The 27215-nt window shown below is 37.4% G+C and overlaps 3 protein-coding genes and 1 pseudogene across 4 annotated transcripts; 3 read left to right on the top strand and 1 right to left on the bottom strand.

Annotated features, from left to right (window-relative positions):
* Nucleotides 1–42: 42 nt before the first annotated feature.
* LOC137710103 (uncharacterized) lies at nucleotides 43–3910 on the top strand. The gene is made up of 4 exons (XM_088695684.1): nucleotides 43–2032; nucleotides 2131–2729; nucleotides 2822–2995; nucleotides 3148–3910. Exons 1-4 carry the CDS (start codon nucleotides 428–430, stop codon nucleotides 3563–3565), a joined length of 2796 nt encoding a protein of 931 aa, XP_088551810.1. The 5' UTR covers nucleotides 43–427; the 3' UTR covers nucleotides 3566–3910.
* Nucleotides 3911–12907: 8997 nt separating this feature from the next.
* On the top strand, nucleotides 12908–17167 carry LOC137710857 (uncharacterized). Its single transcript, XM_068450001.2, has 4 exons — nucleotides 12908–14907; nucleotides 15044–16178; nucleotides 16317–16437; nucleotides 16546–17167. The coding sequence occupies exons 1-4, from the start codon at nucleotides 13280–13282 to the stop codon at nucleotides 16875–16877; spliced, it is 3216 nt and encodes a 1071-aa protein (XP_068306102.2). The 5' UTR covers nucleotides 12908–13279; the 3' UTR covers nucleotides 16878–17167.
* A 28-nt stretch (nucleotides 17168–17195) lies between these two features.
* LOC148696212 (eukaryotic peptide chain release factor subunit 1-3 pseudogene) lies at nucleotides 17196–18428 on the top strand (annotated as a pseudogene).
* Nucleotides 17996–19247, bottom strand: LOC137710858 (protein yippee-like At4g27745). 2 transcript variants are annotated; one of them, XM_088695682.1, is made up of 3 exons: nucleotides 19186–19247; nucleotides 18941–19068; nucleotides 17996–18430 (listed from the first exon to the last, which is right to left on the bottom strand). In XM_088695682.1, the coding sequence occupies exons 2-3, from the start codon at nucleotides 19031–19033 to the stop codon at nucleotides 18203–18205; spliced, it is 321 nt and encodes a 106-aa protein (XP_088551808.1). In that variant the 5' UTR covers nucleotides 19034–19068; nucleotides 19186–19247; the 3' UTR covers nucleotides 17996–18202. The 2 variants fall into 2 exon arrangements, with proteins under 2 accessions (XP_088551808.1, XP_088551809.1); XM_088695683.1 differs by having other exon boundaries at nucleotides 18941–19048.
* Nucleotides 19248–27215: the final 7968 nt, after the last annotated feature.

Here is a 27215-nt window from a genome sequence, read left to right as displayed (position 1 = left end):
AATAATGATATTTTCTTTGTTCCATTGCTTACTAAAAAAAAAAAAAAAAGTGACGGCCTGTGCTAATACTTCATATTTTCGACAATAATCCACATATGAGAGAGATAATGTGTGCATATATATGTGGACACTTGGACGAGTATAAGAAGCAGAGACCCCAGTTGACCGACTTTCAGCTAGTTTTTACTTTCCTCCTCTCACCCTCTGGTTCATTTCTGCTTCACCTGAGCCTTCACAAACGAGGACGTGATCCAGGGAGGCTCGGGGTCTCTCTCGAACGGGAGGAACATTCATCATGGCTCCATCAACAGCTACCAACCCCCCACCGGATTTGAGTGAAACTAGTCCGAATCTCGCTTAATGGTACAGAGGTACGTAAACTTTGAATTGAAGTGAATACAAGTTTTGTTATTTAAACTAGTAGATCATGGCACTGGCTTTAGTTGGAGGGGCTGCTGTTGGAGCACTGTTTGGAGCTCTCTATGATGTGGTTAAGGTGGCCGTGGGAAAGACTGCTATGCAGCATAGACCCTTACTTGGAGACCTCAAATTCACACTAGATTCTCTAAGACCGCGGATCATCCAACAGATCGGAGATCATAACGTGCAATTGGGTCTTCCAAACGACGAAATAGAGAGCCTTCAGAGACAAATGGAGGAGGGTATAGAGCTGGTTAGGAAGCTATCGAACGTTGGTATGTGGAACTGCAATATCTGGTGCAGTTGCTGCAACTGCACAAAGCCAAGTTACACGGATCAACTTGTTGAATTGGATAGGTCATTAAGAATACTGTTAGAGATACTGAAGCTGCAGGAAGCAAGGGATGTGAAGGAGGCCTTGCTTCTGGCAAGGAAAATCCACGACAAACAAGATGAGTTGGATAAAAAGATGTCGGATTTGCTCAAAGTGCAGCAGGAGGCAGGGTTGACAGCGCAACATGAAACGACTGTGGGAGAGATTTCAGCAAGTAACACACAGACGATGGTGCAGGACCGAGTTGAAGGGAATAGTGTGCAAGGGACTGCTTTAGGAGCAGCGTTTTCTGTGCTCTTTGGTGCTGTTATACAAGTGAAGGACAACACTAGGATGTTTAAGCGCGTCCTTGGATATCTCAAATCCACGCTAGACTCCTTAAAACCGTTGATAGAAGAGGTAGCCAAATGTAACAGGGTACTGCATCTCCCAAAGGAGGAACTAGAGAATTTTAGAATAGAAATGGAGAAGGGTGTAGAGCTAGTTGTCAAGTGCTCTAAGGTTCATCGGTGGGCTAGCTACAAAAAGTATGAATATTCAAACAAACTTCTTGGGTTGGACGAATCTCTTCAAAGATTGTTACATATACTGAGAGTGCAGTTAGCAAGGGATGTGAGAGAGAGTTTGGTTTCCGTAAGTAACATGGAGAAGGTGATCAAGCACATTGCAGGGCATGATGTGGTACAAAATGATGAGGTTGCAGGCAAAGGTTTGTGTCCCCTGCCTGAACCTACATCCACTACAGTTGGATTGGATGTACTGAATGTGCAGGAGAGAGGCGATGTGATCAAGGAGGCATCGGTTGCAGCAAGGAAAATAGTAGAAGGCGTCAAGCTAATTGAAGGGAGTGGTGTGTTAAAAGATCAAAACGGAATCAAAGGTTTGTATGAAGTTGTAGAACCACCATCACCGAAAGTTGGATTGGATGTACTGAATCTGCAGGGAACAATGAATGTGGAGGAGACATCAGATTCCACAACGAATATGGAGGCAGGGATCAAGCAAATCGAGGAGAGTGGTGTGGTGAAAAATCAAATTGATATTGCAGTAACTGAACCCCAGTCGCTTCGAGATGGATTGGAAGTAGCGAACATGCAGGGAACAAGGCATGATAAGCAAATTCAAGGGATAGGAGCGGTTGCACTCCAAGCTCCAGTTTCTGTATATGAACCTTCATCGCTTATTGATTCAAGCTTCCAATTTGGGCTCTTAGATTCAATGAGTAGCTTCGAAGACAACCAGCAAGTAATAGACTGGCAGCAGCAGCAAAACTCTTTGGTATGACTAAATTCATGCATTCTCTTATCCTTTTAACTGTGCAGTCAAAAGCCTAGTTTTGAACCTTATTCTGAGACCATATCATTTTTCATGAACAGGCAGAGGCACTGAAAAGCCCGCAGCAGTCACTGAATTTCAACAAGTACTATAATTTGCCAACAGAGAAGGCAGGACTTGAGTCTGAAATTGAATTTGAGCCAGAATCACAACCGGGTTTCTGCCCAGACATTCTCACGGGCATTGCATATTTACGGAGTAGGCAACATGACGATGCTCCAGAGCCTGACTACATACATAGAACTCAATCGTCTCAGCATGTTAGCCAACTAAAGTCAGATGATGGGTTTAACTGGAGAAAGTATGGGCAAAAACAAGGGAAAGGTGGTAAGTATCCCCGTAGTTATTACAAGTGTACATATCACAATTGCCCAGCAAAGAAGAAGGTTGAGAGATCATTGAATGGAGAGACTACTGAAATCGTATACAAGGGAAGTCACAACCATCCTAAGCCCCAGTCTACAAGACAATCAACCTCTCGACCAATTCAGGGTTCTTCATACGGAATCTCTGATCAATTGGCCCCAAAAATATCCAACCCAAAAGTTGAATCAGCCAAGATGCCGGATGATTTGGAACAAAATTCTCCAATCAGTAATTCAGGAGTTGAAGATGAAAATGAGCCCGTCGCCAAAGAATGGTAATCTCGGACGATTCCGGTTAGTACTGTATATGTCATATGACAGCCAAAATTGCATATGCGGTAATGGGTTTTTTTTCCTTCTTTTGCAGGGATGTAGGAAATGCAAATGATCAGACAACTCATACCTTTTCTGCTTCTGGGAGTAGCATTGTAAAAGAACCAAGATTTGTGGTGCAGACAGTAAGTGAAATTGATCTTCTGGATGATGGATATAAGTGGAGGAAATATGAGCAGAAAGTAATGAAGGGAAATTTTCTTCCAAGGTACACATTCTAGGTCTTTAACACTTTTAGTTGCTTATATAGTATTGCAACCTTGTAAATCTGTTTAGCTTTCCTTGGTAGATTCCTTTCATTACAAGCAAACACTTCCCAACTCGGCTGCTTATCCTTTTCAACTGTTTTCCAATCTGTAGGGCCTACTACAAATGCACGCATACACGTTGTCCGGTGAGGAAACATGTGGAGCGATCACCGCATGACTCAAGGTCCGTGATCACCACATATGAAGGGATACACAACCACGATGTTCCTGCAGCACGCTATAGTGACATTTATAGTGCTCCAAAAGAAGGTGCTTCCGAACACCAATCTCAATCTTTACTAGGCGGATTAGATGTATTAGACGTGCATGCAACAGAGGATGCCATAAAAAAGACACCGGTTGAATCAGAGCAAGAGTTGCTAAATGAAGGGAATGTTGTGGTACAAGATCAGATTGCAATTAAAGGTTATTGTGAACGGATTGAACCTCCGTTGTTTGCAGTTGGATTGGATGGACAGGGACCAATGGATGTGAAGGAGATGTCTGATTCAACAGTACGGAGACACTGAAGCGCCGAGGACGGCACTCATCGTGTTTCAACAAATTCTCAAGAAAGGCGACTTTATCAACAGAGATAACGGAGTGAAGTCTGGAATAGCTGAAATGATACCCTGGTTAAACCTAAAAGATGTTCTCATGCGTGCAGTAGCCTTAGATGGTCTCCCCTCGGCAACAATTTTAGTTGAAGCTTTGGGGAATATGGTGTCGGTCTCTGGGGAGCCAATGCAAAGATTGGGTGCGTACATGTTGGAAGGTCTTAGATAAAGTAAATTAATTATATATATCATTAAAAATGAGTGTCTATTTAGACTTAAACTTATATTTGTATTGAAAATTTGGGTTTATTATTTTAATTAAGTTTATTATATAACATATAACATACAAAAATATAAAAAAATTTCGCTTTAGTATTTTAGTGAATTTAATGGTATTAGATGAAAGTTTAAGTGATTAGAAGTCCGTCGTACTTTACTAAATTTTTTTCAGAGATCATATCAATTTATGTGAAATTTAAAAGAAATAACTGTGACAAACATGTGGTATAAAAAGTATTGGTTGAATAATATATCATTCCTTTATTAATTAAATGCTAAGTGACACAATCTGATTGGACAATAATTAAAAAAAAAAGAAAAAAAAAAAAAAAGAAGAGTTGATCACGTGGAAAATGGAGAGAGAAAGTCATTTTCTCTTCTTCCTTGGAACCAAGGTCCAAGAATAACATGTGTTGCAATTTACATGAATTATTCTAACAATTAGATGATGGTGCATTAAATATATGTAAGTATTGTAGAAAGAATATAGGATAGAATGAGAGTCGAGAAGGGGAAAAGGGGGAAATTTCTAGGGTTAGGGTTCACCCAGTTGCAATCAATCCACTTGGTTAATCAGAATCTCTCTGCAAATTTCATTTGGCTTGTAGTTAATTGGTTAACTAGTTGGATAACATAGGGGAGGGAAATTTCAATTAGGGACCAAAAGAAATTAGAATTTAGTCATTTTGATAAGGCTCGAGATTTCGCATGTTTTGATAAGTCCTTGTCTCGGGAGGATAATCCTCATCATTATGTTAAAAGAGGAGAGTGTGGTGTGCTAATTCATAATGAGAAGATCAAGAGACGAGGGAATTACCCATGGTGGGTGACTTGGGAGGTGACGCTAGCTGTCGTTTGCTGCCGTAGAATTGATGACCTGCTAACCGGAGCATGCAAGGTATGTTTCGATTATCATTGGTTCATTTTGGGTGGAGATAATTATAACACATGTTGGAAGCTAAATAGTCTTTTTGATATGAATATGATTTTAATCTCTAGGCTTAATCATGATTGCTTAAATATTAGTTGTTGGTTTAGAGTGTCTTGGTTTCCCAATTTAATGTTTTTCGAGAGCATGCATGCTTTCTTTGTTGTCTGGATTAGGTTTAGGTTTTGTAGGGTGTTAATTATCTCTAAATGCTTATGTGTGTCCCTTTGACTTATGGGTTTGCCCACTTTGTATTCCTAGAATCATCTTAATAGCTTTGCCATTAGTATTTATAGGCGTTGGTTGATTAGTTTTAGTCTTTACTTATCATCCTTGATTTCCCCTCAGAGCTTTAGTACCTTAACCATGACTGTCATTTCCCAACTTGGAGCTTCCTCTTCTAAGCATGCTAAAATTCCCACCAGCCCTAGAATCCCTGCTTGGGCCAACAAGTTTGCCAATCCCCTTCTTGGTCAACCCCCAATTGTGGTTAAGGGTGTTCGTGGTACCTTCACCATGGATAGTGGTATTACTAGAGTGTTTACCAGCCTTTATTTAAACCTGAATGTTAAGTACATGGAAAGTTGAGTGCTTATGGGGTAAGTTAGTGGGTAAGTAATTGGATGCTAGGACCATCAAGTGGAAGTTGGGGTTAACTTGGGGTACTAGAGTTAAGAATCCATTTTATTTGGACCACTTTGGGCATATGTGGTATACTATTGAGTTTACTGATGAGGAAGAGTTAGAGTTTGCCTTAGGCAATAGGCCGTGGTATGTTCAGGGTCAGATCTTCCATATGGAGAGGTGAAATGTTCATTTTAGAGATACATACCTTATCTCTAATTTGAGGGTTTAGATTAGGATTCCCAAAGTTCCGGTCCAATACCATGATGCTGAGATTTTGGAGGTTATTACGCAACCTGTGGGTAGCTTTGTCCGAGCAGATGAGACTACCCTATCGGGGCTCAATGGCTTGTTTGTTAAAGTTCTTCTCGAAGTAGATCTGAGGTTGCTCCTGAAGAGAATCCTAGTTGTAAATGATGAAGAATGCCTATTGCTACTGAGCTATGAGAAACTTTTTAAAGTATGTTTCTATTGCGGAAGAAATATGACTGATAAGCACTCTTACCCTGCTGACTATGATAATGATGGTTGTCTCATTGTGGATAGAATCTTTGAGGATGAACCTCTGGTGTGCCCTGCTGATTTCCCAGTGAATGGTGAAACCAAGAGTGAGCTTCATGATGGTGTTATGATGTTATTTCCCCAACGTACTCTAGTTGATAAGTTAGGTTCTGCTGAGCGTGAAACAGCAGTGAAGGGTGAAAATTTCCAAGAGCAAACCGAGGATGATAAAGGGTGGAATTCGGTCCTAGTTAGAAGAAGCAAAAGTGCTAGTAGAGGCATGAGTTCTAGTCATATGGATGCCAGAAGCTATGAGAATGTTGTACTAGGTATTAGAATTTGGGCATCACAGGCTGATCTTGTTTCTAAGTGGTGTCCTCAAGCTGATAGTGGGTCCGAAACTGGCAATGCCGAAGAAAGGATTGTGATGACTGAGAATGTAACGCCCCGCCCCAAAATATTTATTTCGGAAATTAATACCGGTGATAGGCCCAAACTAAACTCTTGTTTATTTAACTACCATTAATCGCGATTCTTTAATTAAATTCCTTAATTCCACACGTTATCTGTAACCATAATTCTCTTACCAAAGCATACGATTATATTCTCAATTTATCACCATTTTCTTCTCTTAGATCAAATTACACTCTAAAGATTAATTCTCAATTATTTAAGGCTGCATCTAACCCTGTTAGACTGCCTACGTACCATTGAACAGGATCAAACCTTTCGTAGTTCACATTTCATTCTTTTATCCATTTCTGAAAATATTCTAGTATCGGCCACATTCAACATTAGCTTTCACAATTGAATCACATCAAATGGGCACCAATTACGGACCTAAAATATCAAAATTTTCATGAAAAAAGGCAGCGTCGGCCGCCTCGACTCGCCGAAAAATTCAACTATTTCCAAAAATTACCAAATTCCACAGAAATGTAGATCCCAATGAGTAGAGCAAGTTTTATACTGAGGCCAAGTCCAATTTGGCCGGGAAACACCTCAAATTGCCCACGAACCGCCAGAAACCCTTGATTTTTGGGTGTTCTTGATTCGACTCCAATACAGCTCTGACGCCCTAACTAATGCATGGTCTTTGTTCCTGAGGTTGATGGGAGTCTATTGGTGGTGGTGGTTGAAGGAAATCACTTTAGAATTTGGAGGATCAGCGACAAGAACCCCCGCACCCACTGGTGCGGTTTTCCCGAATTCAAGGCCAAATATCTTTGAATTTTGGTGTGGAATTGGTATAGGGGAGGCTAGGGAGTTGTTTCCAAGTGATGGATGGCGGCGATTTTCCGTGAAACACCGTGTTTGGCATCAGAAAACTGCATTGTCGTCGAGTTGGGTCGCAAGGGGTGCAGGTCGAGGATTCCCTGCTTCCTCTTTCGTTATAACTCCGTTTTACGAACGGTTTGCGTCTACGCACTCGTGGAATTGTCCTTTATCCAAATATGTCAAGAAATATGATAAAATCTATGAGGATAAAATATGTCCTCGAATAATTCAATTTAGCCTACTAGGGGTATTTTTGTCTTTTCAACTTAACAATAAATTTTATGATGTAATATACAATAATTTCAGGAAACAAAATTTTAAAAGTTCTCAATTGAATTTTTCATACTCATAAATCGATTTATTTTTTATTTTTCTCCACATATTCATATATTTAAATTTTCAGGGTATTACAAAGAAGGCTACCGGTAGTGGAAGTAAAGGTAAGGGAGTTAAAGAAGTCACTGATCTGGATACTGATGAGGTTTTTATGGAAATTGAGGAAGTTCAAGCTGGAGGTAATAAGAAGGGGGTTAGAAGTGAGGTTAAAGGTGGAACGGGTCCTAGCTACAATTTGGAGGATGTTGATTAATGAAGTCACTGTTATGGAACTGTAGGGGCTGGGGCAGGCTTGATTTTGCCTCGCATCTTAATTTTCTTTGCTGTCTATGTTTTTTAGAACTTTTTTTTTTTTTTTTTTTTTTTTTTTTTGTATTGTCGAACCTAGATCCAGCCTTGATAGAAGGCTTAATGCTTTATTGTCTAAGAGTAGACCTGGCAATTTCTTACACGACCCGTTAACACGACACGTAAACGACACGAAAATAACGGGTTTCGGGTCAACACGATAACTAATCGGGTCATTATCGGGTCACACGATAATAACCCGTTAATAACGGGTCCTTAACAGGTTTACACGAGAGTGACACGCGGGTAACCTGTTTCGACACGATAAGAAAAATGCTATTTTGATGATTTTAATTTTTTAAACTACTAAAAAAAACTTACTATAAAATGCAATAGATATAATGAATATGTATATATTGTTTATTAATTATTATTCTATATAAACTTTAAATTTTAAGTTTTATTTATTTATTTATTTTTATAGTATATTATAGGCAAAGATTGAGATTAAAAATCATAAAACACATTAAAATAAAAATATCAAGTAATATAAAAATACCAAACACATAAAAAAATTATAATAATTAATTTCCCACCTAATATTTCAAGAGTTTCATCCATTTCCCACCTAATGTTTGGGAAATTTTGCAGCCTATATCCATCCATTTCCCGCCCAATATTTAAGCCAAAGAAACTCTAAGTGTTAGTTAATGTATCGTTTTGATGGGATACGCATCCTATGAAACAAATTTCAATGATCCAACCGTCAAACTTGTTTATATATGCTTCGAGATCTCATACGCCAAAATTTGCAAAAAAAAAAATATACAGAGATCAAGAAACGAGACAAAACTTTTCAACGGTTATAAACGAAAAATCACGATTTAACGGTTGTTTTAACTCTGATTTTGATGATTTTTTACAGCTATACTCTTTGACCCTATATGAATATAATGAATGAATTCGATCTTCAATTTAAAATATTTACATTGGTGGATACCACAAAATCTTATGTTATACTTGATAAAAATATAAATAAACTCTCAAGTGTTAGTGAATTTATCATTTTGATGGGATACGCATCTTACAAAACTAATTTCAACGATCCAACCGTCAAACTTGTTTATATATGCTTCGATATCGCATACACCAAGAATTGCAAAAAACAAACATTCAGAGATCAAGTAACGAGACAAAAAATTTTGACGGTTATAAACGAAAAATCACGATTTAACGGTTATTTTAACTCCGATTTTGATGATTTTTTACAGCTACACTCCTTGACCCTATATGAATACAATGAATGAATTCGATCTTCAATTTAAAATATTTATACTAGTGGACACCACAAAATCTTATGTTATACTTAATGAAAGTATAAATAAACTCTTAAGTGTTAGTGAATCTATCGTTTTGATGGGATACGCATCCTACGAAACTAATTTCAACGATCTAACCGTCAAACTTGTTTATATATGCTTCGAGATCGCATACGCCAAAAATTGAAAAAACAAACATTTAGATATCAAGTAACGAGACAAAACTTTTCAACGGTTATAAACGAAAAATCATGATTTAACGGTTATTTTAACTCTAATTTTGATGATTTTTTACAGCTACACTCCTTGACTCTATATGAATACAATGAATGAATTCGATCTTCAATTTAAAATATTTACACTAGTGGATACCACAAAATCTTATGTTATACTTGATGAAAATATAAATAAACTCTCAAGTGTTAGTGAATCTATCGTTTTGATGGGATACGCTTCCTACAAAACTAATGTCAACGATCCAACCGTCAAACTTGTTTATATATGCTTCAAGATCGCATACACCAAAAATTGAAAAAAACAAACATTCAGAGATCAAGTAATGAGACAAAACTTTTCGACGGTTATAAATGAAAAATCACGATTTAACGGTTATTTTAACTCCGATTTTGATGATTTTTTATAGCTACACTCCTTGACCTTATATGAATATAATGAATGAATTCGATCTTCAATTTAAAATATTTACACTAGTGGATACCACAAAATCTTATGTTATACTTGATGAAAGTATAAATAAACTCTTAAGTGTTAGTGAATCTATTGTTTTGATGGGATACGCATCCTACGAAACTAATTTCAACGATCCAACCGTCAAACTTGTTTATATATGCTTCGAGATCGTATACGCCAAAAATTTCAAAAAACAAATATTCAGAGATCAAGTAAAGAGACAAAACTTTTCAACGGTTATAAACGAAAAATCACGATTTAACGGTTATTTTAACTTCGATTTTGATGATTTTTTACAGCTACACTTCTTGACCCTATATGAATACAATGAATGAATTCGATCTTCAATTTGAAATATTTACACTAATGGATACCACAAAATCTTATGTTATACTTGATGAAAGTATAAATAAACTCTTAAATGTTAGTGAATTTATCATTTTGATGGGATACGCATCCTACAAAACTAATTTCAACAATCCAACCGTCAAACTTATTTATATATGCTTCGAGATCGTATACGCCAAAAATTTCAAAAAACAAACATTCAGAGATCAAGTAATGAGACAAAAATTTTCGACGGTTATAAATGAAAAATCACGATTTAACGGTTATTTTAACTCCGATTTTGATGATTTTTTATAGCTACACTCCTTGACCCTATATGAATACAATGAATGAATTCGATCTTCAATTTAAAATATTTACATTAGTGGATACCACAAAATCTTATGTTATACTTAATGAAAATATAAATAAACTCTAAGTGTTGGTTAATGTATCGTTTTGATGAGATACGCATCATATGAAACTAATTTCAATGATCCAACCATCAAACGTGTTTATATATGCTTCGAGATCGCATACGCCAGAAATTGCAAAAAACAAACATTCAGAGATCAAGTAACGAGACAAAATGTTTTGACGGTTATAAACGAAAAATCACGATTTAACGGTCATTTTAACTCTGATTTTGATGATTTTTTACAGCTACACTCCTTGATCTTATATGAATACAATGAACTAATTTGATCGTCAATTTAAAATATTTACAGAAGTGGATATATACCACAAAATCTTATGTCATGATGATCTATGAAAATTGAGGATTTTGTAAAAGGAATAACATGTAAGCTTTGAGTTCCATTGGCAAGGTTACATGGTCGTTTAGATTTTTAAAACCCTCCAAATCTCATGAACAATGTTATTTATTTTAGTGAAAAATTAATAAAATTAATAATAATTATTGTAGAAGTGTGAAAAATGTAATCACTCGTAATAAAAAGCTTTACAACTTTCATTAAGGGGTCAACTCCGAAATTTAGTATGCATATACTGATTTAGTATTATGTTTTACATTTTTTTGGGTCAAATTATGTTTTTCATTTTCATTTTTATTGATTTAAAATATATTTTTCTTAACGGGTAACGGGTCGGGTCATATTACCTGAAAATATTAACGGGTTGATTTCGGGTCGGGTCATATTACCCGTTTACTTTAACAGGTATTACACGACACGACCCGTTAAGCTATCGGGTATGACATGAAAACGACACGAACACGAGAAACACGACACGAATGCCAGGTCTATCTAAGAGGTTCACTAATGTGTTTTTTGCCAGTGGGGATGGAAGGGCATGGGGTCTATGCCTTTGTTGGAACGATCGAAATATTAATATGAATGTGCATGCCCATAACTCTAGATTTATTCACTGTGATGTTTTAGATAAGCAAACAAACATTAAATTCTTTTGTACTTTTGTTTATGCTTACCCTAAAAAAAATCTGCAACCTCAGATGTGGAACAATATCATTAATCTAAGGCCTACAAATAACGAAATTAACCCCTGGCCAATATCATTAATCTTACTGAGAGGTTGGAGGTAATAGAAGTGTCCCAAATCACATGATAGACTTTAATAAGTTCTTGAGTGAAGGCAATTTAATTTCAATCCCTACTTTAGGAGTGCCTTTCACCTGGCGTAATGGTCATAAAGATAACACCATTATCTATGAAAGATTGGAGAGGGCTATTACTAACTCCAATTGGTTAAACTTATACCTCAATGCCTCTCTCCATAATTATCCCATTTTTGGCTCGGATCATAGCCCAATCTTATTGGATACTAATACCTTGTGCTACACTAATGTTGTAGGTAGTAATAAGTTCAAATTTGAGGCTATGTGGTTTACTCATCCGAATTTTGTGAATGTTGTGAGTAAAGCTTGGAGTGATGACATGCCTAGTAACTCTTGTGATAAGGTTAAGAGTTACTTAAGTAGATTCAAATTTCTTATCAAGAAATGGAATAAGGATATCTTTAGGAACATCTTCGACAAGAAAAAGGTTCTTATGAGTGAGTGAGATAAAGTCCAACACGATAGTATACGTATGATCTCTTGACATCTTGAAAAATTTGGAAATGTGAATAAATAGTTTTGGAAGTGGTTAGAAATAAAAAATGGAAGAATTATATCAAAAAAGTGAATTTTGTGTGGATATTTGAACAAATAGATAGGTATTAATAGTGTTTTTGGATAAATTTTGATTTAATATAATTGTTTTAGCCGTTGAATTTAATTTTAAGTCGTTTGATATTTTTTTATCACCGTTAGATCATTGGATTCAATATATTTATAAAATTTAATTAAAATATAAATAAATTTGAATCCAGACCATTAAATCAAAGAAAAACTAACGAAAAGTAAAAAAAAACTTATCTTTTAATGAAAAGCCATTTTTAAAGGTATAGTGAATAGTACCAAGAAAATGTATAAATGTGGTTTTTTTTATTAAAAGTAAATAGTGCCAGAAGTGTTTTGTTAAACCTTGCTTAAATCAACCTACGTTCCAATCATCATGACAGCCCGATCGAGAAAGAGCCCTTGTGGAAGTATTGGGTGGCAACAAATATTTTAGCATGGGCTAAAGTTAAGTTTTAGCCCAAAAATTATTTTAAGTCCAACAAATGACGAAAGTTTTGAGGCGGAATTTTAACCAACTATTGGAATTGGTCCAATTTTTGGGTCACCTCCACTTTAATGCATGCATTGCCATACTACTTCAAACCATGTTTTTTGAGTTTTGACTCGAAATTCAACTTATGGAGACAACCACAAAAAGTCAAACTGGTTATAGAAGTTAACGCGTTAAATGTCTGTCGAGTGGCGTGAGGGAGGGACATTCCCAAGATTGGATTCCTGAGTTCGTTCAGTTGACCGAAAACTCTTCGCCGCTCTTCATTTCTGTAATCGGAGCTTCTCCGGGGAAAACAAGGAGGAGGCCTCAGCAGCCACCCACGCGGCGGCCACGCTGTTCGGATTTTGAACAAAAAACTGGTCAGAAAAGTGAAACCAGTCGATCAGGTTAGAATTCAGATTGAAAGACAAACAATTATACAAAGTTATGTGATTTTCTTGTGCGTAGTGGTGGTGTTGTAATCATGGCACTGTCCTTAGTTGGAGGGGCGGCCATAGGAGCGCTGTTCGGAGCGTTGTATGATGTCGTTAAGATATCGATAGGCAAGACAGCTATGCAGTACAAACCCCTCCTCAGAGATCTTAAATTCACACTAGACTCTCTAAGGCCGCGGATCATCCAACAGATAGGAGAACATAACGTGGAATTGGGTATTTCGAACGAAGATATAGAGAGCCTGCAAAGACAAATGGTGGAGGGTACAGAGCTCGTTAGGATGTTATCGAACCGTGGCACGTGGAGCTGCTACATCCTGTGCAGCTGCTGCAACTGCAATAAACCGAGTTATGCGGAACAACTTGTTGAATTGGATAGGTCTCTTAGAATATTGTTGGAGATACTGAAGCTGCAGGAAGCGCGGGATGTGAAGGAGGTCTTGCTTTTGGCTAGGAAGATCAACGACAAACAAGGTGAATTGGAAAGGAGACTGGCCGATTTGCTCAAAGGGCAGCAAGAGTCGGGGGACGGGGGAGAGTCTTCGGGAAGTGGTGCAGAGACAACACCGAATGAACAAAATGGAGAGAATGGTGGACAACAAGTGGCGCCGTCAGGTGGAGGAGTAGGGGCTGCTGCTCTAGGAGCGGCATTTGGGGTGTTGTTTGACACTGTTATGCAAGTGGAGGACAAGACTACCATGCTTAAACGCCCCCTCGGAGATCTCAAATCAACGCTAGACTCCGTAAAGCCGTTGATAGAAGAGGTGGCAGAATGTAGCAAGGTATTGAATCTCCCAAAAGATGAATTAGAAGATGTTAGAATGCAAATGGAGAAGGGTGCAGAGCTTGTGAGCAATTGCTCAAAGGTTCGTCAGTGGAGTAGCTATAAAACGTATGAATATACCAACAAACTCCTTGGTTTGGACGAGTCGCTTCAAAGATTGTTAACTGTGCTAAGAGTGCAGTTAGCAAGGGATGTGAGGGAGAGTTTGGTTTCCGTAAGCAATATAGAGGCGGTGATCAATCAAATTGAAGGGAGTGGTGTGGTAAAATTACAAAATGAGAAAAATGAAGCTAAAGGTTCATGTGAAGCGCCCGCAGCCATGGCTAAGAGTGCAGTTGGATTGAATGCACTTAGTGTGGAGGGAACAAGGGACGTGACCGAGACATTGGATCCAGAAGCGAATATAAAGGTAGAGTGGCAGAAAGTTGAAGAGAGTTGGGTGGCACAAAGTGAAACTGAACATCCATCACGTACAGTTGGACTGGATGCAATGAACATGCAGGTGGGAGCAAGAAGTATGGAGGAGATCTCTGTAAGTGATGTAGAGCCGGGGCTCAAGCGAATTCAGTGCAAAGAAGTATCCAAACTTGATGTGCCATTTAGGGTATTGGGGAAGGATTTTCTTAAGGATGAGGAAGATGAGGAACTTGATGAGCAAGTGGAAGATCATCATGACAGGAAGAAGAAAGGAGCTGAGTCTGTGACAGGTGCAAGTGGAGACAGGATGGTGATTTGTAAAGCTGATGGGTGTGCAGTCGATCTGAGTGATGCAAAGGCGTATAATAGAAGGCATAGGGTGTGCGAACTTCATTCGAAGGCTCCACTTGTGATTGTGTCTGGTCTAAAGAGAAGATTTTGCCATAAATGCAGCAGGTTTGGCCTCTCAACCTAGTTTTATAATTATCGTGCTGCTAATTTTTTTGCTTCTATGATTTCTGTCTGGTTTGGTTTTCGGATTTCAGTCTTAGTAATTTAGTTAGTTGTCCTGAATCTAAATGTTGTGTTGTAGATTTCATGATCTATCAGAATTTGATGACACCAAACAAAGTTGTCGTAGGCATTTTCCCTACATTGAACACCATGGTACAGCCACTCAGTTAAAGGACTTAAGTGGTGATATAGATAGGGTGATCAGTCAAACTGAAAGGAGTGGTGCGGTACAATCACAAAACGACCAAAGTGAAATTAAAGGTTCATATGAAGTGGTGGAAGCCACACCACCAGCAGTTGGATTGAATGTACCGAGTGTGCAGGGAACAAGGTATTCAAAGGAAACATTGCAGACCTCACTGTGCAGGGAACAAGGGATTCATACAGAGCCACGACTCAAGCAAATTCAGGGGAAAGACGTGTTTGATTCTGAACCTCCGTACGCTGAATACAAGGAAACTGAATATGTACCTCCATCGGTTACAATTGACATGGATGTGCTTTTGAGAGGATTGAAGAGGTTTCTTCTTAATGAAGAGGTGTCAGCGGTTGTGCTAACGGGTCCTGGGGGAAGCGGGAAAACCACATTAGCAAAATTCTTCTGTGAAGATGAGGAAGTCAAAAATATATTCAAGAACAACATCTTCTTTGTTCATGTTTCGGAAAATCCTAACTTGAGCCTTATGGTACAAACACTATATCAACAGACGGGTTTCCAGATACCTGTGTTGGAAGACGAATCAATTGCGCTTCACTGGTTGCACCGATTTCTCATCGAAACAGCAGTGCACCCATCAGTGTTGGTCTTGGATGATGTTTGCCCTGGATCAGAATCCCTTCTTAACAAGTTTGATGAATTCAAAACACCAAATTACAAGATTATGGTGACATCAAGGTATGAATTTCCGGCATTTGGTTTTCCATATTATCTGAAACCACTGAATGCTGAAGATGAGATGACTCTTTCTCATCATTCCCGCGCACACAACATCGAATTACTGGATGATGACGACCTGATATGTGTTTCTCCGCCGTCCATCACATTTGATGATGATGGCCCGATAACTCATTTTCCTGATTCCTCCGCGTCCTACTTGGGAGACGGAAGCTCTCATGTTTCAACAGCTATCAGGCCAATGGATCAATTTCATGATTCCTCCGCATCAACCTTGAGAGATAAAAGCTCGTATGTTCCAAAAGATGCAGGGACAATGGTGAGTTCTTAGTCTGCAATGAACACCTACGAATTCTCATGCCTTCGTTTTTTTCGTTTGTGCAAACGCGTTCATACTGTTACCAACGTGGCTCAGGTGCTTATCCAACTTTAACATGCTCTCTTTCTTTCAATTTAGTTTGAGCCCGACAACCCTGTCAAGTCGACGCAGACATATATGCAGCAGAAGTTGGAACTGAAGGTGAGTGCCAGTGACAAAGCAATGAAGAAAGTCATGAAAGCTGTCCACGCCATAAAGGGTATTCTAATCTTTCTTGCCTAGTTTTGTTTACAGCACTCAATATGAGACGAATACAAAGTATTATGTAATGAAACCGTTTCATTTTTCGGGTGATTTGGATGAGCAGGGGTTCATTCGACCAGTTGGGACGCGAAGAACCAGAGGCTAACAGTGACGGGGCAGTTGGATCCGGCGCTAATAGCTACTAGGTTGAGAAAGATCGCTGCGAAAACAGAGGTAATATCAGTTGGGCCAGCGAAGGAAGAGATCAAAGAAGACAAGAAAGAGAAATTTCTTACCAAGACCGAAATAAAAGACGATAAGAAAGCGAGAAATCTCACTTTGAAAGAGAGAATGGAAGACAAGAACCAAGAAAAGAAAGAGCGAAGTCTTCCCTTGAAAGAGAGAATGGAATACAAGAAAAGAGACGAGGAGGAGAGATTCATTACGCCCAGGTGACACGGCCGTAAGAAATCTCTCTTCCGGCTCCTCCGGTGGCTGTCCTTGTATTTTGTTTGTAATCTATATAACGATAAAAGAGATTCATCCAAGAACGCTGCTTCAGATGCCAACGATATCAAGGGTGTAGATCAGATAAACGTGCATTTTCGACCAATACTGTAGAGGTTTCAGATAGCAAAACAGAAAACAGGGGTTAATTGTTGTACTGTGTTCCTGCTAGGGTGTATCATATCTGCATTTTTCCAAGACATTCATTTTATTCTTAATTTATCTTTCAGGTTTTGGTACATCCATTTGCTTTAAGGTTTATATACGATGCTGCAATCATATACGTTGGTTTATATACGGTGCTGTGAACTACCTTATTTCTTGGAAATGACAAATTCGAGAATCTTGCACATTGCTGATTGCATAAATCGCCCAAAACAACCTGACTCTAGCACTACAAACATATTCTCTAACATTCCAGATCTTCAATTTGCCCGTCGGGGACAGGAGGTGCGCGACAACCATGTCAAGAAGACAGCAGAGCTTGCCGAGAAACCAACCAGCCCAATGTTAAAGGATTAGTACTGGCTTGATCAGCTGACTTGAAATCGAAGCTTAGAGAATCAGGTAACTTTGATCCCCGCCTCCAGGCGAAAGTACTGAAAGTGGTTGATGTTTCTTATGGAGGAGAGGATGGTTTCAATCAGGCTGTTAAGTGCCGGCCGAGTTTCTGTCCAACGTGATATTTATACAGGAGCACAACTTGCTAGGAAGACACTTTGAAGAGGTTAACCATGGGCGTAGATGACACGCTAAAGGCTTTGGAGATGGGAGCGATTAACAGACTTATTGTGAGGGAAAATCTTGACAGCAATAGGTATGTGTTAAAAGAACTCGAAGACCGATGAGACTGTTGTATAACATTTCGACAAGGAGCAGGGAAACAATAAGAGCAACTTTCGGGATCTTGGCACCCAAGGAGATCTAGAGGTTCAGGCTGTTGACGAGCACAAGTGTTTTGGTTGTGATCTTAAGTTTGTCACCAACAAATCACACGAGGGTCGCAGTTCTGTCGAGGTTTTGGAGGCATTGGAGGGTTACCAAATGAATATTTCTAAACAGCTTACTGAATGAATTATTCACATCTTATTCAAATTAGTAATATGCCGGTTCCAGATACAATATTCACACAACAGACACAAGAGGAATCCACAACGAACAACAACAATTGAATTTTTCAATTGTTAAGACTTTGACAAGATAAATACAAGCACGAGCATCCATACACTTACATTTGACATGCAGATGGTTGAACTTGAAAGCCTTCACAGATGCTACCAGTCTTCCTTGACTATCTTCGATTTCTCGAGAACGAATTTCCCTTCCTTGTACTTCTGTGTTTGCTCATAGGCACGTTCATACTTCCAACCCAGCACCTCATGGCAGTCGCAGCAGGAAACATCAGCGACCGTGTGCAGACCGGTCATGAGTTGTCTGTCTTCTTTTGGCCCGACTGTAACGTTCATTGCATGTGAAAACAGAAACGCTCGACCATTTCTACCCTATGATTTAATAAAAATAGATAGTGGAATCATGTTTCTTGCAATCTACTCATCATACTCAAATCCTGAAGACTATCGTTTACACACACAATAACCATACGAACACAATGCAGAAAATAGGAACTCTCAACCAAACACAAGACAACCACTCGGCTCCTGGCATAGATAACCGAGTACAAATTGAATCTTCATTTCATTCCCAACATGCAAAAAGGCAAAATCTTTATCCCTCATTTACTCCCAAAATCCAAATGTAGTGAAAAGTAGACACCAATTCATGTCAAAACAAGAACGGATGAACGTTAGTTAATTGAGTATGAACTGAATCTTCATTTCAAATTAGGAAAAGGCTAAAATTGTATTCCTCATTTCCTCCAAATGTAGTGAAAAGTAAACACCAAATCATTTCATTGTAAAGACCAGATTTTTGTTAGTTATCCAATAAGCATAATGAGCGGCAATCAGAAAAACCACAACAACTTGATCAAACATCAAAGTAAAGTTGTTCACCTGAAAGGCTTTCGAAATGACATCGTCGTGAAGGGCAACATGGTTTCGGCAATTGCAGCAGCCGTACAACCTCGGCCCAACCAATTCCGCCATCGAAAATCGAGATTACTAAGAACAAGAACGGACCCCTTACAGCCAAAATATACAAAATCAAGACCCTCTCCTTACAAAGGATCCAGCAATCAGCCTAACTTCTTAGCAAAAAAATCAAAATTACAAAAATTCAAGAGTAACAAAACGCTTACCTTTTTAAACCAAAAGATATTGGTCTATATGATTTTGGATATCAACCAAACTTGTACGCAATCTGTTGACAGAACAAAACAGGACAGTGATTACGTGAAGAATCAAACAACTTAAGCCAATGATTAAGAGTAGTAATGGTGATCAGTTAAGCCAATAATTGCACAAAAACCCAACTTCTAAAACCACCACAAGATCAGAAACAAGGTAAAACTTCACAATAATTGGAAATGACTCGTGGCTTAAAAATAAAACCCAGAATTTAAAAAGTGAAAATTTTGAAACCTTTTCATTAATTATGAAATGGGCAGTGGATGATCACCTGAAAATGCACGAGATATTGAAGATGTGAAGATTAAATGGATGGATTAAGATTGATTAAGAGTTGTACCTGACCAGAGTGCCATGGTGACTTTAGAGGGGGGAGAGAGAGAGAGAGAGAGAGTTTAATCGTAGTAGCAGTAAAGGAGAGATGCGTCAGTGTTTGGGGGTGGGAGGGGGATTCTTTTTTCTCTTTTTCTCCACCTTTCTTATTTGAATTAAGTTATATTAATATTTTATATTAATTTTATAATCACCTTAGATTTGATGGAACCCATTGATGAAGATCATGGGGGGAGATGAACAGTGGGAGATGGAAGAAACTGGTGATTTGAATTTGGGGCAAAGCTATTGAAATCAAGGGCAAGAAGAGCAGTAAAGTGATGATAGCTGCCATCGACCCTAGCCACAACTACGATCATCGGCGACAAGGAAAGACTAAAGATATGTTATTTCACCTAATTATCTGCCACATGTCTTTTTACTTAATTCTAGTTAACTTTATATTAAAAGTTACTTATACAATTTTGAAAAAAAATTAACCAAAGTTAAGTAAAATGACACGTGACAGATGATTGGGTGTATGGTGCGCATACACAAAAGTTTATGTTTATGATAGTAAGCAAAAATGCTCACTTAGTCATTAGAGAAATTTCGATCATTTAATCTCAATAAAATAGTAGAATTATGAGGAATTAGTTCATTCACAGAATAGTGAGAAGGACTCTCACCGAAAGAGAGAAATGACTTTAACGGACACTATTTATATAATTTTGCATTCATTATCATGCCCACATTTGGGACCCTTACATAAATTAAAGGCTGTGTCTGGTGCACATTATTATTTGTATAAATTAAAGGCGAGTGGCCATGTATTACAATGGTGAAAAAGAGTTAAGCTTTTGTATGACATCATAGTTTCGAATTTCATAGATAACTAATTTAACACCTAATCTAACAAACTTTATCATTTTGACAAAAAAAAAAAAAAAAGAGAGAATTTGAATGCAACTCTAAAAATATAAGTTTAAGACGATCCATCATGCATATAATAAAATAAAATTTTGACTACTTAATTGTTTATTTCATTAGAGCGACAAACATTTTTTTTTTAATGAGACAATTTGTCACGTTATTATAGTACAATTTTTTTTTTTTTCTAAATTTATGTACATCAAGAAGATGCTCTTAGCTCTGATGATTGCATCTTGAGTCCCCATAAATTAAAGGCTAGGTTTCTCGCATATTATCATAATTCCATTATCTTTGTTAGAGAGCAACGTGGCCTGATATTGGACAGTATTATACGGGATATTACAAATACATGCAAGTTGCAACACCGGCAATAGTGTCAATTTTGGCAATTGCATTATGATGCTAAGAAAACTAAATTTTTAAACTAAATTTACAAATAAAATGATGTGTAACTAATAAGATATAAGTACATTAATCGACACTTAATTAATAATTCAATCATCAACAACTATATCATTTGATTTTAAAATTTTGATTTCACTAACATTACCCATCGAAAACAGCTACAACTTTTTAAACATAAAAATACTTTTTCAAGTCTTAAACTTAAAAACACAATACGTGAGTTTTTGAAGTTTTTTAACTCAACCAACCTCTGCTCCCTCCCTGATCCTCCTCTCTCCTTGCCTTCTCACTCTCCAATATTTGCCGCTCTCTCTCTCACTCTCTCTCCTCCAATTTTACAGATCTGTTCTCTCTTGTCGTTCTTCAATTTCTGCCTCTCCTCACCAGAATCACTAAATCAAGTTTAGCCTCTACGATCTCATTTGTCCAATAAACCTCTTTGACCTGGTCATCGACATTGCATCGATTTTGAACCGTGGTGAGGGTTTTTTCTACACGTCTGCTGCCGTCGCCGTCGTTGCGGAGCCAAAAATAATTCAAAAAATTATGCAGATGCCATGTGGACTTTTGGATTAAAAGGAAAAAATTATCCTTGAGGCACACCGGAATTCCCACGCGCATGCAATGGACAATAACGACTCAATCAAGGAAGAGTAAAAGATGATCAATATGGTATTTATTCAAATCCCTCTCATCACTCATCATCAATCCCTTATTGATTTTAGGCTTTTTAGTCAAAATAGTCTCTAAGATTTGCATGACTTCTCACTTTGGTCCCTGAGATTTGAAATCGATAGAATTGGTCCCTGAGTTTGTCCACAATCAATCATTTTGGTCATTCCATGAAAAACCTACATTAAATAAGAGTAAAATGACAAAAATACCCTCAATTTTTGTTAAATCATTTTGGCATATTGCTTATTATATTGAGGATAATTTTGTCATTTTAATCCTTATCTAACATAAATTTTACTGAAAGACCAAAATGATTGATGGTGGACAATCTCATGGATCACTTTTATTGATTTTAAATCTTAGGAACCAAAGTGAGGAGTTAGGCAAATCTCATGAACCATTTTAACTAAAAAACCTTGATTTTATTCAAAAGGTAACTCCAAAAACTTCCTATTTAAATTAGGAATAATTGGGTGAATAATTGCAAGATATTATTTCACATAATATCTTGCAATTATTCACCCAATTACACCATATATGCCTGATTCGTTAATTGCAAGATATTATTTCCCAAAACTTCCTATTTAAATTTCACTTTGTCATGAACAATTTTGATGGCCAATTTGTTTAGCATGCGTATACGTTATAACAAATACAGCTACAACTGCACATGAAGGCAACCAAAAACTTCAAAGTAGAGCTGGGAGGGCTTCTTGGGGAGAGTATAGCTTGCTCTGGCAGGTGAAAAAGTAATAGCTGCTAAGAAAACGACAGAGATTTTGAAGTTATCCGAGGAGCCCACATCATTCTTCATAAACAAGATGATTACTTAAAAACATTCTCAACTACACATTTTTTCAAAAAAGTCTCCCCTTTCTCTCTTTAAAACTTTCTCTGTGAAACACAGTTCTAATAACTTTTGTCACCGGCCCTAGCCTTTGGCTTTGGGTGCCAGAGGCATCCACCCCTCATTCCTTCCTTCCTTCCTTCCTTATTTCCCCTATCTTCTCAGTTTCTCTCTCCTTTGCCCTCTCCCTCTCGTTCTCCCATATCATCTCCTTTGTTCCTTTCGCCTTTTCCAGTTTTCTTCCTTCCTTTTTTATTCTAGGTTCTCTCTTAATTTTAATCTCAATTTTCCTTGAGTCAAGCCCCCAACTATCCCAGACTTCAAGCCCCTTATTCGGCGTTTTTCCTCTGCTTTTACTGCTTTTTGTCTTTTCCTACCCTCTCCCTAGTTGTGATGCTTCATCCCCATCCCACTATGTGCTTAGATCAACGGGCTCCAATTTGAAATTGGATACCAAATTCACTTCCCTTCCCTCAACTAGCATGATGGACCCCATCGAGGCCAAGTGTTGGGTATTTTACGTACCCCTTAACCTCACTCTCTACCCATATGTTACTTTGTTTGTATATATTTGCAGGGGTTTGTGAAGAGGACTTGGATTTGATGTTTATTTTCTTGGTTCAGAGTTTTGTTTCTTCCAAGGATGTGATGACGGCAGCGATGTGGTCTTTGTTGCTGGAGAGTAGGGTTTTGTTGTTTGTTTTTTACAACCTTTGTGCCTAAGATAGTGCGGCTCTTCCATTGTTTCTTGGGTTGCCGCTTGGGCCTTTTACTTTGTCTGTAATTGTCTACCTTATTCTTTTTGTGCCTTGTACTAGTTTTTAATGTAATGAAAATGATCTTCGTGATAAAAAAAAAAAAAATTACTTAAACCTTCAGGCCGTGTTTGGTACACCGGATAAGATTAATAATACGGAGTACGGTGTTTGGTGTTTGTTCATATTAGATAGCCATCAGATTAAATAATTCAGGCCCACTTATTTTATACGGTAAGCACCCGTTTCCTTATCCCCTCTAAAACCACGGTACAATTTAGTCGGCTTCCTGAGAACACACCCTCGCTCTTTCATTTCTCCTGAAAACGCACTCTCGCTCTCTCTTCCTCTCCAGACGGTACAAGAAAATCTCTCGCTCTCTCCTTCCTCTCCAACCGCACCGATCCTCTCCAAACACACTACTCCCAGGTTTGTCTTCTCATTCTTTTTCTTCTTCCCAGGTTCCGCCACTCTCTCTATTCTTCCCCCTCCTTCTATTTTTCTTGCAATTTTCTTTCAATTGTTTGAATCTAGTTATTGTTTTCTTTGTAATTATGCAAATGATTATGTAATTTTGTGTTTTAATTAGAATTTTCGAATTTAGGGTTTGTTGTTAGGGTCAAAATACCTGAGACTCGAAGCTCTCAAAGGCCATTTCCTTTTTTCTGGAATTCCTGCGATTCTTTAATCCAAAACCTTCGAACCCTTTTCTGGAATTTCGATCCCAACCCACTGAGTGGAAGAGAAAGAGGGCATACTCTGCATGTTTGGGTGATGAGGCTGGCATCCATTGGGAAGAAAACCCTGCAATGGAGCAACATTGGAAGAAGGGCAACTTGAATGAGAAGTATGATCAATGTTTGAGATGTGAAACTCGTCATCTTCATGAGCAAGAAAAAGAGTTTGTGAGAATTCGGGCAAATGTTTTTGATAGAGATTAATGCGTTCTACAACTTGAATGAGAAGTATGATCAGTGTTTGAGATGTGAAACTTGTCAAATTTTTTTTTTCTTCCCTTTTCTTATCCGGTTCAGTACCAAATACAATATAAATAATACGATCATTAGTCCGATACTGCACCAAACACCCAACTAATTTAGTCAGTACTATCCGGTGGTTATTTATCCTATCTGACAAAAATAATCAGTACAGTCCGAGCTGACAAACGAGGACTCAATATATCTCCATGGCTACAAGGCCCTTTGACTTGCCCGGTTATACGACTACTAGGGCTTTTTTAATTATTTTCTTTCATTTTATATTTTTTGTCCGGTAACATTCATCCGACCATTGGGCTATCCCCAATGGGGTAGGGTCCCAAACTTTTGATTGGAGGTTTTTTGGATTAATTAAACTAACATCCCCTTAAACTTATCGAGATTTTACAAAAATTTTTTAGAAATTACATTAACATTTTTTGAAATTTTAATTAATTTACACATAACCCCTTTTACCCAAATTTCAGCTAAATTTTTTTAGATACAAATTTAGCCTTATGATCACATAAGAAAATGAAAAATAAATAAACTTTTATAAAGGAATAGAAAAATAAAAAACAATAATAAAAAATCAAAAATTCCCAAGCAGCCAACTATCTCCTTGTCGATCAAGCACCTGCTTCCCCACTGCTTTGCCATGGCTTCCTGCAAGCCATTCCTTTTATTTCACACCTACAACCTTGTCTCTAACTGGGCCTCTCCATCCTTATCTCTATTTCTCTCCCTAGAGTTGTGGCAGAAACGTAGAGATCTTGATGGTGGTTCGAATGAGGCTAGTAAAGCCGTGGCGGCTGGGTTTGGAGCTGGAGGAGCTGCTTCTGTTGTACAATCAGAATCACATACCGAAAGCACCTTGAATGGAAGCTAAATAGCTGCTTCCAAGTCTTATGTATCTGTTAGGCCCCAGCCATTGCTATTGTTACTTTCTTAACCCAAACCCAGATTGTGACCGACATCCATATCAAAATTCAATCTCCGACCTAATTCTTTCATGGGTATTTACCATTCACCTTAAAATTATAATCTTTTTTTGTGAATGATTGAAGAGATTGTGGTGAAAAATGAAAATTTGTAGCGAGAGAGACAGAGGTAGTTAGGGCTCTGACTGTTTGATTAAATTTTTTTTTTAATATTTAACGTTTTAATTTGTTTTTTTTATATGTAGAAATTAGTAAATAAAAATAGAGATTTTCTTTAATTATATGGGGAAATTAGTAAATTTATAATCAGATTTTTTACTCAAAGGTTTATATGAAAGAATGTACTTTCTCTGCTTGTGGGATTGTGTTTGATAAACCTAATCTTCCCCAAGCGCTCGGTTTCTCTAGTTTGTGTTTTGTACTTTTTTCTGCAATCTCCCTGTTCTAATTTATTGGGTATTTTGAACTTTGTGTGCCATTATGGAAGGAGAATAAATTTTTAGTTGTGACGGGAACACAAGTGGTACATCACATGTTTTAGAAGTAGTGGGAAATTTTATTTTTTAAGTTATTAACTTTTTAACACACATATCCTACTATTTATATAATAATATATAATGTACTGTCCCGTGTACAGATCACATTGAAAAATCTCTCATGAAAGGAGATGGAGGAATTTATTACTGGAATCTACTTCGTATAGTTAATGAGGATAAATGAAGTCCACCTACTTCTAAATCAGAACTCTGCTGCAAAAGTAAATATCCTTTGAAGTACAGGTACTCAAATCTAAACTTCCTCTTTGTAGTTGTTTTACTTGCTCACCAGTTAGAAGAAGTGCAAACGGAAGATCTGGTTGTGGAGCGCGAATACAATCGAAAGTCCAAGCTCGGAATTGAATCCACAAAAGACATCTCTATCATATCTGCTCCAAGGGAACAAGGAGTAAGCGACAGCAACGGACACATGGCGCACCAGGAAGTTGAGGGGTTCGTGGTCCATCTGGAGAAGTCAATGGATCTGTCCGTGCTCTTCTATTTGTGTAGTTACGATTAATCCACGTTAATATTTTATATTACTATTTATTTTTGTCTTATTATCTCTATAAAAAAAACAACATAAAATGTTGACGTGACTTAATTATGACCACACAAGATAGGAGGGCACGAGAAGTGGGAGGGCAGACAATCTTGTCCCTTTCTTAACCCAAACCCAGATTGTGACCGAAATCTATATCAAAATTCAATCTTCGACCCAATTCTTTCATGGGTATTTACCATTCACCTTAAAATTATAATCTTTTTTTGTGCATGATTGAAGAGATTGGGGTGAAAAATGAAAATTTGCAGCAAGAGAGACAGAGGTAATTAGGGCTCTGACGTTTTGATTTTTAATTTTTTTTTTTTAATTATTTAACGTTTTAATTTGTTTTTTTTTATGTATTTATTAAAAAAATTATTTAAAAAATAAAGCTTTTCTTTAATTATATGGTTAAATTAGTAAATTTATGAGCAGGTTTCTTACTCAAGGGGTTATATGAAGGGGAGTTAAAACTTCAAGGAATGTTAGTGCAATGTTTCAAATACGAGTGAATTTTGTAAAAACTCGATAAGTCTTAAGATGTGTTAGTGTAATTAATCCGATATTTTTTTTTTTATACAATGATATGATTACACTAAGTGAATGAAATAATAAATTAGTTGCACTATCATCATTTTTTAGGGAAAGGAATCCTCGCCGAATCCTTTTCCTTAGGATCTCAGGAATCGTATAATCATGTTCGTTCATTGTATATCGTGCGATCAAAAATTATTTTAAATTTTAAAATTAAATACAAATAGTATCTAACGAAAACTGATTAGACGATGGACGATGAACAGACATGATTACACGATTCTTAGGATCCTTAGGAAAATGATGCAACGAGGATCTTTTTCCATTTTTGAGATTCAAACTTAGGATTTTTTACTCATAAGTAAAAAAAAAAAAAAAAAAAAATCTTATAACTAACCTGTAGTACAAAGTAACTTTTGATCAAAGTTAATTTGCTAGGTAAAGAATGCGTGAGATTTATTCAAAAAAAAAAAAAAAAACGAAGAGTAGCAAACTTTTATAATTTATAAAGTCAGTCTCTAA

Source organism: Pyrus communis, chromosome 6 (genome assembly GCF_041283825.1).
Source record: "Pyrus communis isolate YQ-2024b chromosome 6, ASM4128382v1, whole genome shotgun sequence".
Taxonomy (NCBI): Eukaryota; Viridiplantae; Streptophyta; class Magnoliopsida; order Rosales; family Rosaceae; genus Pyrus; species Pyrus communis.
The sequence above is the reverse complement of the archived record's forward strand: the minus strand, read 5'-3'. Positions and strand labels throughout refer to the sequence as shown.